The sequence below is a fragment of the Tupaia chinensis genome, unplaced genomic scaffold (assembly GCF_000334495.1).
Source record: "Tupaia chinensis unplaced genomic scaffold, TupChi_1.0 Scaffold143565_1, whole genome shotgun sequence".
Taxonomy (NCBI): Eukaryota; Metazoa; Chordata; class Mammalia; order Scandentia; family Tupaiidae; genus Tupaia; species Tupaia belangeri.
The window spans coordinates 114,651-128,780 of NW_006203410.1; the positions used below are offsets into that span (position 1 = coordinate 114,651).

General features: G+C 38.9%; 1 protein-coding gene across 1 annotated transcript in view; it reads right to left on the reverse strand.

Moving 5' to 3' along the window:
• Positions 1-11,434: 11,434 nt before the first annotated feature.
• LOC102471653 (microtubule-associated tumor suppressor candidate 2) overlaps positions 11,435-14,130 on the reverse strand; it is a 330,024-nt gene continuing 327,328 nt past the window's right edge. Inside the window, exon 6 of the mRNA XM_006163906.3 lies at positions 11,435-11,868. Within this exon, the coding sequence (XP_006163968.1) occupies positions 11,606-11,868 (263 nt within the window). The 3' untranslated portion in view covers positions 11,435-11,605. The remainder of the gene's footprint in view (positions 11,869-14,130) is intronic.

The following is a 14,130-nucleotide window of genomic DNA, read 5'->3' on the forward strand; positions in this document are numbered from 1 at the left end:
GCAGAGCTTCTGAGAGAAGACAACATTAGTCCAGAAGCTATTCTTGCTTACTTTTTAATATTTCCTCTCTGCCACTGTCTCCAGTGAAGATAGGCTTGTGATAGGACGTGACCTCAGATCTGTAATTTCTGCTAAGATAAAAGCAATAAAAGGCATGGAAACATTTCCTCCTCCATTTGTCCCTTCATACCTCCTCTTCTTTATTCTGGTCCTGGACTAATAATCCAAGGTGCCCAGTATTAGGCAGGGGCAACGACAATAAAGTCCCTTACAAATTACCATAGCTCTGCATTCTACGGAAAAAAAAGCCAGGGCAGTAAAACCTTTGGACTCTTCTCTGCTGGGGTTCTGAAATTCCCATCTCATTATGACAGGAAGAAAAAAAATAACGATAGGTCTCTCTTAAAAGGGAAGCAGCTCTAATTTTGGCAGAACTAATATCTTCCATACCCAGTTTTCCTTGTCCAGGTGCTTTACTCATCATTATCATATTAATATTTCTTGAAAGCAATTCTGGTTATTCACCACTTAAGAACCGTATTTTTTAATAGAATAAAGCCACAAAAGTCCCAGCTTTTAAATGCCAAAAGTGGGCAATTGATTTCATCAATTTCCTCCCAACTTTATAATAAAAATCTGAGTCTAGTAGGGTTAAACTGACTTTCCCAAAGATTACTCTATTACCATAAATGTTGGCTTTGATACATACTATGCATGTGGGAGTGACATATTTCTTATCTTACTAATATTTCTGACGTTCTTAATATCGTTTCTTCATTAGGCATTTTGAATGAGCTAGAATAAGTAAGACTATGACAAACGTACACCTGACACAGCTCTTGAAAGGGTAATGTGATTTCTAATACTTTCACCCAGATACCTGAGCCAAGGTAGATAAACCTAGCATTACTAGGGTTTATTGCATGAACTTATGCAGTAAAGAAAATATTTCCACTTGTAAGCTGTGTTGAGGAATGCCCAGAAAAATCATGTTCTCCTCTGTAAACGTGTGGGAAGGAGGCAAAGAAATGAGGAAAGAGAGAGTCAAATGTGTAGGACTATTTGGGAAAATGAACAGCATGATTCAGTGAAGAGGATTCTATTTTTTTCTTTATACAGAATACTTTAAATTACATAATTACAGATCCCAGGGAACTAGATACTTAAACCCATCAGGGACATTTGTTTGACTTCCGCATTTCCAGAGAAAATCAGAAGCTTATTTTGGTTTCTGTTCTCATTCCTCTCTTTCCCACCACCCAAACTGGGTTGACATGCTTGACAAAGTAAACCCTAGTACAATGGAAATTAGACTCTGGCAACACAAGACGTTGTGCAAAGCTCTTTACATGCTGTGAAATCAAATGTTCCCATTTTTTTCCCCCAGAAGAAACTGGAAAGGCACAGAAATAAAATCAGGTCTGACTCTCAGTTTCTATTTTGAGCAGAGGTTTTAAATGCCATCAGCTTAGATTAAAGTGCTATGTATTAGTCACCTTATGTAAATATGTTTCATTTAGAGGAACTCAATTGAATGTATTAATTTAGATGATAATAAAGGCATAGCACACATTTATCAGATAAAGAAATCAAAACATGATGTTCCTAGGGCCAGCAGACAGTGAAATGGTCACATCGCTAGACTCTCACATAGTCGACCACAGCTCAAGTCCAGGACCAGCGACTTAAAACTCACTCCAGGAGCATGTGCGTATGTCTCCAAGATCCTGAGAGGAGAATGAAGGAGAAAGGATTGTGCTGTAGTCATTCCCCCTGGGGAGTGATTTCTTTCTTACTGCCTCTCTGTCTCTTCAGTGAGCACATGCACCCTATAGCAAAAATCTCTGCAAAAAACAAAAACAGTATCAACAACAAAGATGTTCCTTTCTTGTATTTCATAAATATACAAACCACTACAAACTTATAGTCTGAAAGTAAGATTCTCATAAAAATCAAATGATCAGCTTCCACCTCCATGCCTCATAAATGATACGTGTTTTAGTTTAACACTTAGGAAAGCTATTCACCACACATGTAAGAAGCAATTATAAATAGACTGGAATCAGTGTCATTCCCTGACTTAGATGTTATCAGGACCACTCTCCTTACTCCATGTCAGACACCATTAATCTATCATGGCCATTTTTTCAATTGAGTTTTAAATCCTTCTCAAAAATGAATTTTATGTACATGACCAATGAATGGACTATTATTGTGCAAAGCCCTGATCTAAGTGCTTTGTGGATCTCCATTCCATGTAATGTTCCCATAAACCTTATTTTTTAAATTATTAATTATTCCTAATAATATTATTAGCATTTCACAATGAGGGAGCAAATGCACAGAGAAATTAAATAGCTTACAAAAAAGTAACAGAGCTAGTAAGTGGCAGAGGTGGGATGTAAACATAGGTGGTCTATCTCCAGTGTCCATGCCCTTGACCACTCTGGTATACCATCTCTTAAGAATGGAGAAATGTGGGAACCAGCAGTTAGCGTAATGGCTATGTTGCTGGACTCCCACGTAGTCGACCGCGGTTCACCTCCCAGACCCGGTGGCTTAAAACTCACGCCGGGCGCGCGTGTGTGCGTGCCCAAGATCCCGAGAGGAGAATGGAGGAGAAGGGATTGCGGCATGACCATCCCCTCTGGGGGGTGATTTCTCGCTTTCTGTCTCTATGTCTCTCTCTGCCTGTCTGGCGAGCACACGCGCCCTATAGTGAAAATCTCTCCAAAAAAAGAAAAAAAAAAAGTGAAAAAATAAAGAATGGAGAAATGTTGGTCAAGGGGTTCAAAGTTTCAGTTATAAAACTGAATGAGTAAGTTCAAGAGATTTTAGGTATGGAATGGTATCAATATTTAATAATGCTGCATTTTGTACTTGAAATTTACAGAGAGCAGATTTTTTAATATTTATTTATTATTTATTCATTCATTTGTTTTATTAATTTGGCCAGAGAGACACAGAGGGTGAGAGTGAGAGAGAGAGAGGAAGTGAGAAAACAAGACACCAGATTCAAGACACAAAACACACAGGACTCAAACCCCAGTAGGCCAAGCGGGAGTGTCCAGCACCTTAACCACCACACCACCTGCTGGTCCCCAGAGAGCAGATGTTAAATGTTCTCACCACACACACACACACACACACACACACACACACACACAAAAGGCAACTATGTGAGTGCTAGATATGTTATTGAGTTGTTGGTAAAGTCATGAGACATTTTTGCATAGACAAACAGAAAAATACATGACTTTCTGAGTGACCTAATATTTAGCTTGACTGTGCTTATTATTTCACAATATATGCATATATCAAAACAAGTTGTATAGAGTAAATATATACAATTTTAATTTGTCCATTATACCTCAGTAAAACTGGGTGGGGTGGGGGGAAGAGTGTCTAAGAGTTTTCTAGGGGCCATTAAATGTAAAAAATAAATAAAGAAAATAAAACAAAAGAAAATTAAAGCCAACACAGGGAGAAGGAAAGATTTTAGCCTTCTTTTATAGAAAATTTCAAACATACACAAAAGTTAAGCAGAGTAATGAACCCTCGTGGTTCCATCATCTGGCTTCAAGGATTTTCAAAATGGCCAGTTTTCATGCATCCCACTCCTTCTCCAGTTTTGTTGTTGTCTTTTTTTTTCTTTCTCATTTCTTTTTGACTGGAATATTTTACTGTAAATCCAGAATGCTGTTATTACCTAAGACCAGTGTGGAATAATTAAATGTGAAGATAGCACAAGTGTGCTCAACCAGTGTGGAGAGGATTTGCGGGTATGAGCCACTCCTGGCTCAAGGGGAATCAGAGACGACCCTCTTCCTGTGCCTCCACCTTTACTCACCAAATCCTGTGCAGTCTTCAATGATAGCCTTGTTAACATTTCCCTGTATGGATTTATGTGCATCGTCCTATCTCCCTATTCCCCATAAGCGTCAGGATCCTGGCATCTAGGTCATGGTAGCCATAGCACTGAGCTCATGCTTACCATACACTACATGCTAAAAGCGTACAGTACTCAGGGAGAAAAGTGAACAATCTAATCTCCATAAAACAAGACAGCCAAGAGGACCAGCAAATGGCTTAATGGATATGTCACTGGACTCCCACATAGTTGACCATTGTTCAAGTCCCAGACCCAGCGACTTAAAACTCACACCACGTGCATGTGTCTACATGCCCAAAATCCTGAGAGGAGAATAGAAAAAAAGGGATAGCAGTGTGGCCATTCCCCCAGGAGGTGATTTCTCGCTGTCTCTCTGGTGAGCTCATGCACCCTATAACAACAACCTCTCTCTCTCTAAAAAAAAAAAAAAGAAAGAAAGAAAAAAAAACAAACAAACAAACAAACAAAAAAACAAAAACAAGACAGCCAAGAAAAATGAGATGGTTCAAGTAGACATTATTTTTACTACAATTAAAAATATGTTCCTTAAACTTTCAGTTTATCTTACAACCATAAAACAGCAACATTTTAAAAAAACAAAGCAAAACATGTTTACACCCTAATCCCATCTCTGGGTGGACCTGATCATTGTTTGGGTGTTTTGAAAGGGAAGGAACAAAGACATCAGTAAGTCTTAATCTCAAATAAGCATTAGCTTCTACGAACTAGGACCTCACGAGTCACTTTCAGCTCCTTTTTCATGAATAAAAAATGACTCTCTCGTTGCCAATGGAACATGAGATAGGTTAATGGCTGTTTTGTAGGAGTTATTAATAATCTTCTTGTCACCTCTGATCTTATTTAAAATGCACGTCAGACATAGAAAATCAAACGTGTTGTGTATGTAAATGTATTGTATAGTATTCATGAGCATAGGCACTGAAGTTAACACTGCAGAAAGCTTTCCTATTAACCCTCATTTTCACTGATTAACCTTCCAACATGGTGAGTGATTTTCTACTTCAGATGATTATCCCCAGAACCCAAATCCTATTCAATAATGAAAAGACATCTACTTATTTTAAGTATTAAAACAAGAAATAAAACTCTAAAATTTAATGAAAATACCTAATCTCTTTAAATTGCAGCATATAATTTTGGAAACTTTCAAATTCTCTCATGAATCGCTTTCACAGCAGGTTTTTAGCCTAATTCTTTTAAAATTACTAATAATATGCAAGGAGATGTATAGGCTATTAGACATTTGTGAGACTATTAGGTCAGTCTATATGATAATTTATCTCTGAATATAATCATACTTCATTTTTTAATTTTATTCGTTTATTTCTTCCATAAGAGAGAAAAACAGAGGGGGTGCAGCCCTGATAAAGGGTCCACACCATGATCTACCACCAGTCTTAACCAGCTCCGACCACGCGTACATGTATAAGGAATCTAAGGACATAAATTCTGGGCCTTCCCTTATTTCTGTAGCACCCCTATAATTATGCGCTAAATAATCTATTATCTTTTCTACTATTTACTTGTGTAAACTATCTATAGGTACACACAGTCACTGTAAACAACACTTTTTAAAAATCCTACAAAATTCTGAAAGCCGTAATTATGTACGTTGACAACTATAAAGATCTGTGCATAAAAATGTGTTCCCAATACAAAATATTCATAAAGCTACGCAAGTTACTCTGAAATCTGTTTCCATACTCCTATATAATAAAAACAGTTTCTATTGGAGAAAATATCCCTGAAAAGATAAAGGATAGTGTCCTTTGGTGTGCAAGAGAGAAAATTACGCAGATGCATAGCTCCTGTCCACACAGATCTTAAAACCTACAGGGAAGAGAAGACAGAGAAACAACTAATAATAGGTATGTAAGGGCCAGCTCAGTGGCACAGAGGTAATGAGCTGCTCAAGCAATGCCAAATCCATATGGGAGACTGTGGGTTTGGCTTTCCAGTCAACCTATAAGTGCCTGGTACACACAACCATTAGCAATCACATCAGGGGCAACGTGATTAGAGAGCCCAGGTGTGCCAGGAATAGCCTGGCTAAGAGTTACCACAGATTTAAACTGATAAAGGTGGTAGATAAAGAGAGTAAAGAAAGATGATAGAGAAAATGCCTGAGAGACAGCACTGACCAGAACTGATCACTGAATAGAAAAGAAAGCAAAATTCAGGCAGGACCAAATGCTGATCCTTGGGCCAGCAGGTAGCATGGTAGTTAAGGAAATGTACTCCCACATGATCTACTGTGGTTCAAGTCCCAGACACAGCAACTTAAAAATGATGCCAGGTGGGACCAGCAGGTGCCACCAGGATAGTGGTTAAGGTGCTGGACTCCCATGTGGTTGACTACAGTTCAAGTTCTGGACTTGGCGGCATCCAATTCACAATGGGCACATGTGCATGCATGCCCCAAATCCCAAGTTTGGAAAATGGAGGAGAAGGGATTGCAGTGTGACCATACTGCCTGGAGGGAGGGGGGTGATTTATCTCTTTTCCTTTCTCCATGTCTCTCTGTCTCTGTCTCTCTCTGATGAGCACATGCACCTTAAAAAAAAAGTTGATTCTGAAATAGCCAGTCTGAGTTGCCAGATTACAGATACTAAAATTAAAAAAAAAGGCATCTTGAAAGGTGTTGATTTGTAAAAGAAAATAAAGAATTTGATTTTCTTTGGAGAGGTTTTTTGCTATAGGGCGCATGCGCTCGCCAGACAGACAGAGAGAGACAGAGAGACAGAAAGCGAGAAATCACCCCCCCCCGGGGGGGGTGGCCATGCCACAATCCCTTCTCCTCCATTCTCCTCACGGGATCTTGGGCACACACGCACATGCGTCCAGCGTGAGTTTTAAGCCAACAGGTCCGGGACATGAACCACGGTCAACTACATGGGAGTCCAGCAACATAGCCATTATGCTAACTGCTGGTCCCAAGAATTTGATTTTTGAAAAATATTCAGTCTTAGATGACTTGGGTCACTTCCTGGGGAACACTTGACAGGTCATTTGAAATTTAGGTGAATAGTTCTAGAGAGGTTAGGACCGGAGATGGCTACAGATTTTGTATCCAAAGTGTCAAGAGCTGAAACTACAGATGAGATGATCAAGGAAAAAGGACTGAAATGGACACTTACTGAGAACAAACCCTGAGAGCTCAAACCCATGGCCCTCAGTACAAGGGAGTCGGAGCAGGAAGCACCATGGTGAACTAGCAGGCTGCACTAGCAATGGCAATTGCTCAGATTCAGAAAGTTTTCTGGATGTGCCAACAGCTCTCCTAAAAGGTTCTCCTAGAGTTCATCTCTACCTCCCAAAGACTGCCTTGCTTACAACACTCTCTGAGAAATTCCCTGACCATCCTAATCAGAAATGAACCCTCCACCTTGACCTCTCAACTTTGTGCCATTTTTCAGGCATTAAGGACATACATCCTTGGTCATGATTATTTATGTAAATGATCTCTCTGATCACCTCCTTAGCGGTATCCCTACTCCCTCATCTTCTGCTACTTCTCTGTACCAGGAAAAAGGACAGGAAAAAACTTTATTTTTTCTTTTTTTGCTTCTCTTTTCAAAATTTTTGCCCTAAGATTTCTATTTTTAGCTTACTCTCACTAAAAAGAGAAAACACAACTCTCTAAAAAGAGAGTAAAAGGAGGAAAAACTGGAAAGAATAGCTGCTAATGTCAGAATCTTCCTATGTTTTTCAGAGAGGTATTTTTTGTTTCTTGAGCACCCACTCAGTGAGGCACTATTTAGAATGCACAATGAAGTACGATCTTCCATGCAGATTTTTCCATGCTTGAGGGATGTGATTTATTTTCATTTATGATTAATTCATAAAACCCCAAGTCTTACAATTTTCTCGCTATATATAACACTAAATCTTCTGACTTTAAGTTACAACTATCTACCCACTGAAAAAATCAAGTCTATACCTAATTACTCACTAATTTGATGACCAATTATGCTTTTATAATAAGCTACCAATACTAAATTCTGCATAACTATTTTTTTCATCAGGTTTCTATCACCTAAATCTTTCCTTCTCGGAAACTATAAATGAATTATGAGTTATATACTAGATCAGATCTACAATTTTAAATTTAAATTTAAGCATCAGATTCTAAGAAAACTTTTCTCTCTTCAATTTAAATCTTAAAAGAAAAAAACAAAGCTATGGTCACTAACTTGTGTGATTTGAAGTTTTATTTGAAATTCTAAATGGGTCGACCTCATAATCTTCAAATGATGAACCTGTAAAGAACTGAAGGGAGCTGCCTGGGGCTCTCCTGGAGGCACAAGGAAGATAAAGGTACCCTTTTAATCCACAGGAACTGTGGCTTCTGGTCGGAAATGAAAAGGAGCCAGCTTGAACCCAGGCAGAGAACTTTCTGACAATGACAGCTGCCCAGCCTCCCAGGAGGCTTCTTCAGGAGAGGGAACACTCTAGCACTTAAGAGTATTCATGCAGGGACTGTCTGGCCTCCTTGGAAGGCACCAGTAGAGGTGGGGTTGGCCTGAGGGGCCTCTCAAGGCAACTCTGACTCTAAAATTTGTTTCACTAATAGAAAGGAAAGATATTCAAATCATGGGTATGTCTTCCCCAGACACAGCAGCTTTAAGGATGAAATAGAGCAGGAAGCGCTCAGGGCAAGGCATTCTGATCTCAGTTTGCTCAGCTGTAAAAGGAGAGATGGACTGGATGATCGGACACCTTCAAGTTCTAAGAGCCTATGTCTATAATTCATTTCCCTGTGTCTGTTCCATTTGCTAAAACCTTGTGGAAAAGTATAAAGACATAGAAGGACACTTGACTTATAAATCACCTGGCCCGTGGGGTTGAACTAACGGCACAAAGCCTGAGCCTCAGGTGGAGGAAAGATTCCACGTGTGACAGTGGAGACCCCAATGGCCCTGGCACCACACATCCAGGGGCTGTATGGGGCTTCCCCTCTCTACACTCATCGTCACTTCCACCTTGAGACCAGGAACACGAAGAAGAGTTATGATTGAGCCAAGGTACCCTTGGACACACCAGTAAATTTGTAATGAATCACTGTCACTTAAAAGTGTCCCAAATATAGCATGCCACAGGCATGCACACTGTTCAAACTATGAATATGCACACATATCTAAAAAGGAGTTACACATTTACAGATAGTTCCTTATTACATTCATGCTTCAGATTTTAAGGCATATACTGTGTCATCATGTTAACCCCCCTCCCATTACATTGGTATTCCATTCTACAGTGAATCCTATGTAGAAGTGGTGTCTACAGAAAGATCAATTTTCCAAGATGAAAAAGAAATCAATTCTGGTATCACTTTGTCTGTTTTCATGAGCTGAACCAGCAAAGCTCTGCATCTAGGATAGGACTGGAGGACTTTCTGTCTCTCAAGTGCTTCATATTTTACTTAATGTCTATCACCATAGCATTACCTCCCCACTAAGAAATGAAATTTTTCCTGACATTACCAGTATAGATATAATGGTTAATGTTATTCAAGTATCAATTCAAATACATGTGAGACTTTTTTGGTAGTTTATTGATGAAATACGAATGTTATATATAGTAGATGGCAGATAACTGTAAATAAATTCTAACATGTTTTTAAAAATGGAACACAACTAGGACCAGCAAATGGCATAATGGCTATGTCACTGGACTCCAGTATTGTGGACTGTGACTCAAGTCCTGGACCCAGTGGCTTAAACTCACGCTGGGCATGTGTGCCTGTGTGCCCAAGATCCCAAGAGGAGAATGGAAGAGGAGGGATTGCGGTGTAGCCATCTCCCCCGGGAGGTGATTTCTCGCTTTCTGTCTCTGTCTTTCTGGCGAGCACACGCACCCTATAGCAAAAACCTCTCCAAAAAATAAAGAAAGAAATAAAACACAACTACAAGCAGAAATATCACTTTTAATAGTCAATATATATACTAGGAATTATTTTCTCTAACACATAACAGCCCAATCCTCCTGGGTGCTTGGGGGTCCCTACCTAGTATCTTTGGAAGCAGACGTGAGAAAAAATGTCCTAAGCACACCTGTCCATACCTGTCTGCACTCCCTGGCACAAGCTGTTGTCATGAGGATATAGCTCAACTGACTTAAGGTTATTGCTATTATTATTATTATTTTAATCTTAATACCTTCCTTGGGAAGGTACATATATGAGAATTTTTTTCTTTCATGTTTTTCCTTTAGAAAAACACGTCACTGGGAATTTTCTTACCAAATAAGATAACAAATAGTTGCTTTTGTGTTTCAAAATCTTCAGAGTGTTAATATACACATGCGTATCTAAAAACATGGATTACATATTTGCAAATAGTTCTTTATTATATTCATAGTTCAGATTCTGAGACATCTACTGGGTAATGATGTCATCCCTAATTACACTGATACTTCCAGAATGAATTCTACATGAAAGCTGCTCTGAGCCACAGCGCCTTTAAGAAACCAAGAGAGCAAAGAAAATGCCCTTAGAGGCCATAGACAAAAACACTTGCAGATATAAAGGGAAATGTAATGTATCACTTTTAGGAATAACCACATAGACCAAAATTTAAAACTGCGGAGGGAGAAATGTTCCACACGCCATCTCTGTAAACCCAATAAAGGACAGGGAGTGAACAAGCTTAGAGAAATGAAACTGAAAAAAAATAAATAAATAAAAATCTCTCTGTCATATTCCTCCAAATTGATTCAACTTCTTTAATTCCTTCAAAACAGCTCTCTACATGAAAACCTCTAAGACCTTCCTGGCCCTCTGGCAAGTTCTTGATAACCAACATCTGAGACGTCATGGTTTCAGATCCAATAACAATGCCTTTGAAGTTGACAAGGCTAAAATCCCAGTCTGGTTATCAAAGGCTCCGCCGAATGGGCAGCCTCCAGATCTTCTTAGGGACAGCAGCATTGTGACTTTCTCTACAGGCTATTCATTCATATTTTAAAATACAGTCTACAACATCGGGCTCCGGAAACAGGCCAGACATGGCATCATCTCAGCTAATAGGGACTTCAGGGTACAGACTTGAAGAAGCTACTCATGTTTTCTTATTTTTAAATTTCATTTAGCGAACTTTTGGAAATCCAATTGAGTGTGCCATCAGAGCGAAGACATTAAGGTAATCACAAGGGACAAACAATTCTTTCAGTTAATATTTAACATTTACTATGTCTCATGATAGCAGATATGGTATCCAAGATCCTTTCTTGCATCTTTGAATTCCTTACCTAGAATGCATGAAGCCAAGGGCCTCTGGAATCAGTTCCTGGATAAGTCATTTTCTAGACTGTAAGAGGAGCTTTAAAGTTTCTTTTTTTTTTTTGTTAATATTTAACATTTACTATGTCTCATGATAGCAGATATGGTATCCAAGATCCTTTCTTGCATCTTTGAATTCCTACCTAGAATGCATGAAGCCAAGGGCCTCTGGAATCAGTTCCTGGATAAGTCATTTTCTAGACTGTAAGAGGAGCTTTAAAGTTTCTTTTTTTTTTTTTTTTTTTTTGGCACATTAACTCCCCATACCTGAGTAAAGGATGGTGCCAAACAGGCTATTTTTTTCTTGGTTGATGATGAAACAAATGCCAGTTGTAGATTAGATTAAGGGAGTCAGTCCAGATTCTGAACTATTCACCAAAGGCAATGACACACGGTTATACAGGCATGCTCATTTACTTCAGTGTGGGACTAGGGCACAGATCCCCAGCCCTGCCCTTCTCCGCCCCACTCCACTTACGAGTAACCGGCCGGCTCTGCTCTGGCTGCGTGCTGTCTGACGACTGAGTACTGGAGACTGAGGAAACGCTGGAGCTCCGGACAAAGCCAAAGGCCGCCAGTTTGGCTGCAGGGAGACGTGAGTATCCAGGAGGACGAAGCCCAGATTTTGGTAGACTGGATTTTGCAGCATTTGAACTGGATGCTTTCTTTAAATCTGCTGAAATAAGCCCAACAACAAAAAAAAATCAGTTCATGATAAGATAGAAAATGCTGTAGATTGTGAATTCTAAACTTGCCCCATCATAAAAAAAACTAAAATGAATCTTGTCGGGTTTGATTCAGCACATTTGCAAACAGGCTTTTAAAGAGCAAGGCCAGATGCAGTAGGCCAGGTGCTTCAAAGGACTCAAAGAGGAGGAGGGGCAGCGCCTGGCTTAGAGAAGTTCACAGTCTAATTTGGCAGGTGAGCTGAGGTCAAATAGCCCTATCTTTTTTTTTTTTTTTTAAGAGAGAATTTTTCTATAGTGTGCATGCACTCTCCAGAGAGACAAAGAGACAGAAAGCAAGAAATCATCCCCTCAGAGGTGAAGGCCTCACTGCAATTCTTTCTTCTCTATTCTCCTCTAGAGATCTTGGACACGCGTGTACACTTGCCCAGTGTTAGTTCCAAACTGCTGGGTCCAAGAGTCGAACCATGGTCAACCACGTGGGAATCCAGCAATATAACCATTATGCCATCTGCTGGTCTAACTAATGCTATCTTAAGGCTATAAACAATGATAAGGTTTAAAGTGCTTGGGATAAGAAATGAAAGCAGAACTCTTATTGTTTTAAGCTGCCCTACACTTGTGAAATTGAAATAGCCTTTAAATGATGATATATGATGGGCAAAAAAGTCCTTGGCAGATATTTCCTAGTTATTTTATTTTATTTTATTTTATTTTATTAATGTGCAAGAGGGCACATGTGCTTGCTGGAGAGAGAGCAAGAGAGAAAAAGTAAAAAATCATCCCCCGCAGAGATTGTCATGCAACTATCCCTTCTCCTCTATTTCTCCTTTTGAGATTTGGGGCATGCATGCACATGTGCACAGCATGTTTTTCAAGTTGTGAGGCCTAGGACTCAGACTGTGTATCAGCCAGGTGGAATCCAGCTGCCTCAACCACCATGCCACTGGCTGGGCCCTCCCTAAAGATTTTAGCCAGTTTGTAGTAAGTCTTATAGAAACATATACCTCCCTAAAAAATCATTTTACTAACCTTGTGTTGCAAGGATGAAGTGGAAAAAGTATAGCCTGTGGAGTTAGCCAGATTGAAATCTGAGTTTTTAATCCCAAGCCTTACCCTAACACTTAGAACCAGTTTCCTCCATAAACTGAAATATAATCCTGTGATAGTATTTAAAGGTAAATCCTTTGGGAAATACTTAGGCCATAAGGGTGATGCCATCACGATGGGATTAGTACCCTTACAATAAAAGCCAGAGAGCTAGCTCATTTTTTTTTTTTTCTGACAATAAGGATGCAATGAGAAGTCAACTGTCTGCAGCTCAGAAGAAAGCCCTCATCAGAACCTAACCATGCTGGCACCCTGACTTCAGACTTACAGCTTCTGGAATTATAAAAATTTAGTAAAATTGTAGTAAATTTCTGTTGTTCATATGCTATCCAGTCTGTGACACTTTGTTATAAGGCCCTAACTAAGACAATTAGTGATAGTGAGCATTTTTTTCATGTATTTGTTAGACAACTGTATGTCTTTATCTGAGAAATGTCTACTCAGACCATTTGCCCATTTTTTAAAATAGAACTTTTTGTTGTTTATTTGTTTGAATTTCTTGAATATTTTTGTATTAATCCTTTGTCACATATATAGTTTGCAAATATTTTCTCCCATTCTATAGGTTGTCTCTTCACTCTACTGATTTTTCAAGTATCATATGTTCTTGGACTATTTAAGTATATAGACTTTGACAGAAATAAAAATTTATCAACTGTATAATAAGCCCTCAGTAAATAACTGATAAATATTAATATTATAATAGAACTGAGAAGACACATAAGAAAGATAACTTCTAGAATGATAGAATGAGACTCTGGGCACCTCTTATCTCACAGTTAGCTAAAATATAAATCAGGGTCACATATGTCTTCACACCTACTAAACATACAAAACAAAGCCTCACCCAGGTACTCCTTATTCATTTTGTAGTTCTAGATATTATGATAGTAAATAAGGCACTCATTTTGCTTCTTGGGATACACAATGCTGGGCCTTGAACAAGGCATTCAAAGGAGCTTTCACCCTTCTTATTGGCTGTAGGCTATAGATTCATATAGCATAACAATGGCTTACTAAAAAAAAAACTCTTGGATTAAATTAAATTAAATATGATATATTTAATCATTAATTAAATATCAGGGGAAAATTACAGTAAAGAGTCAGACTCCAAATTTTTTATGAGAGATAGAGAGTTTAGG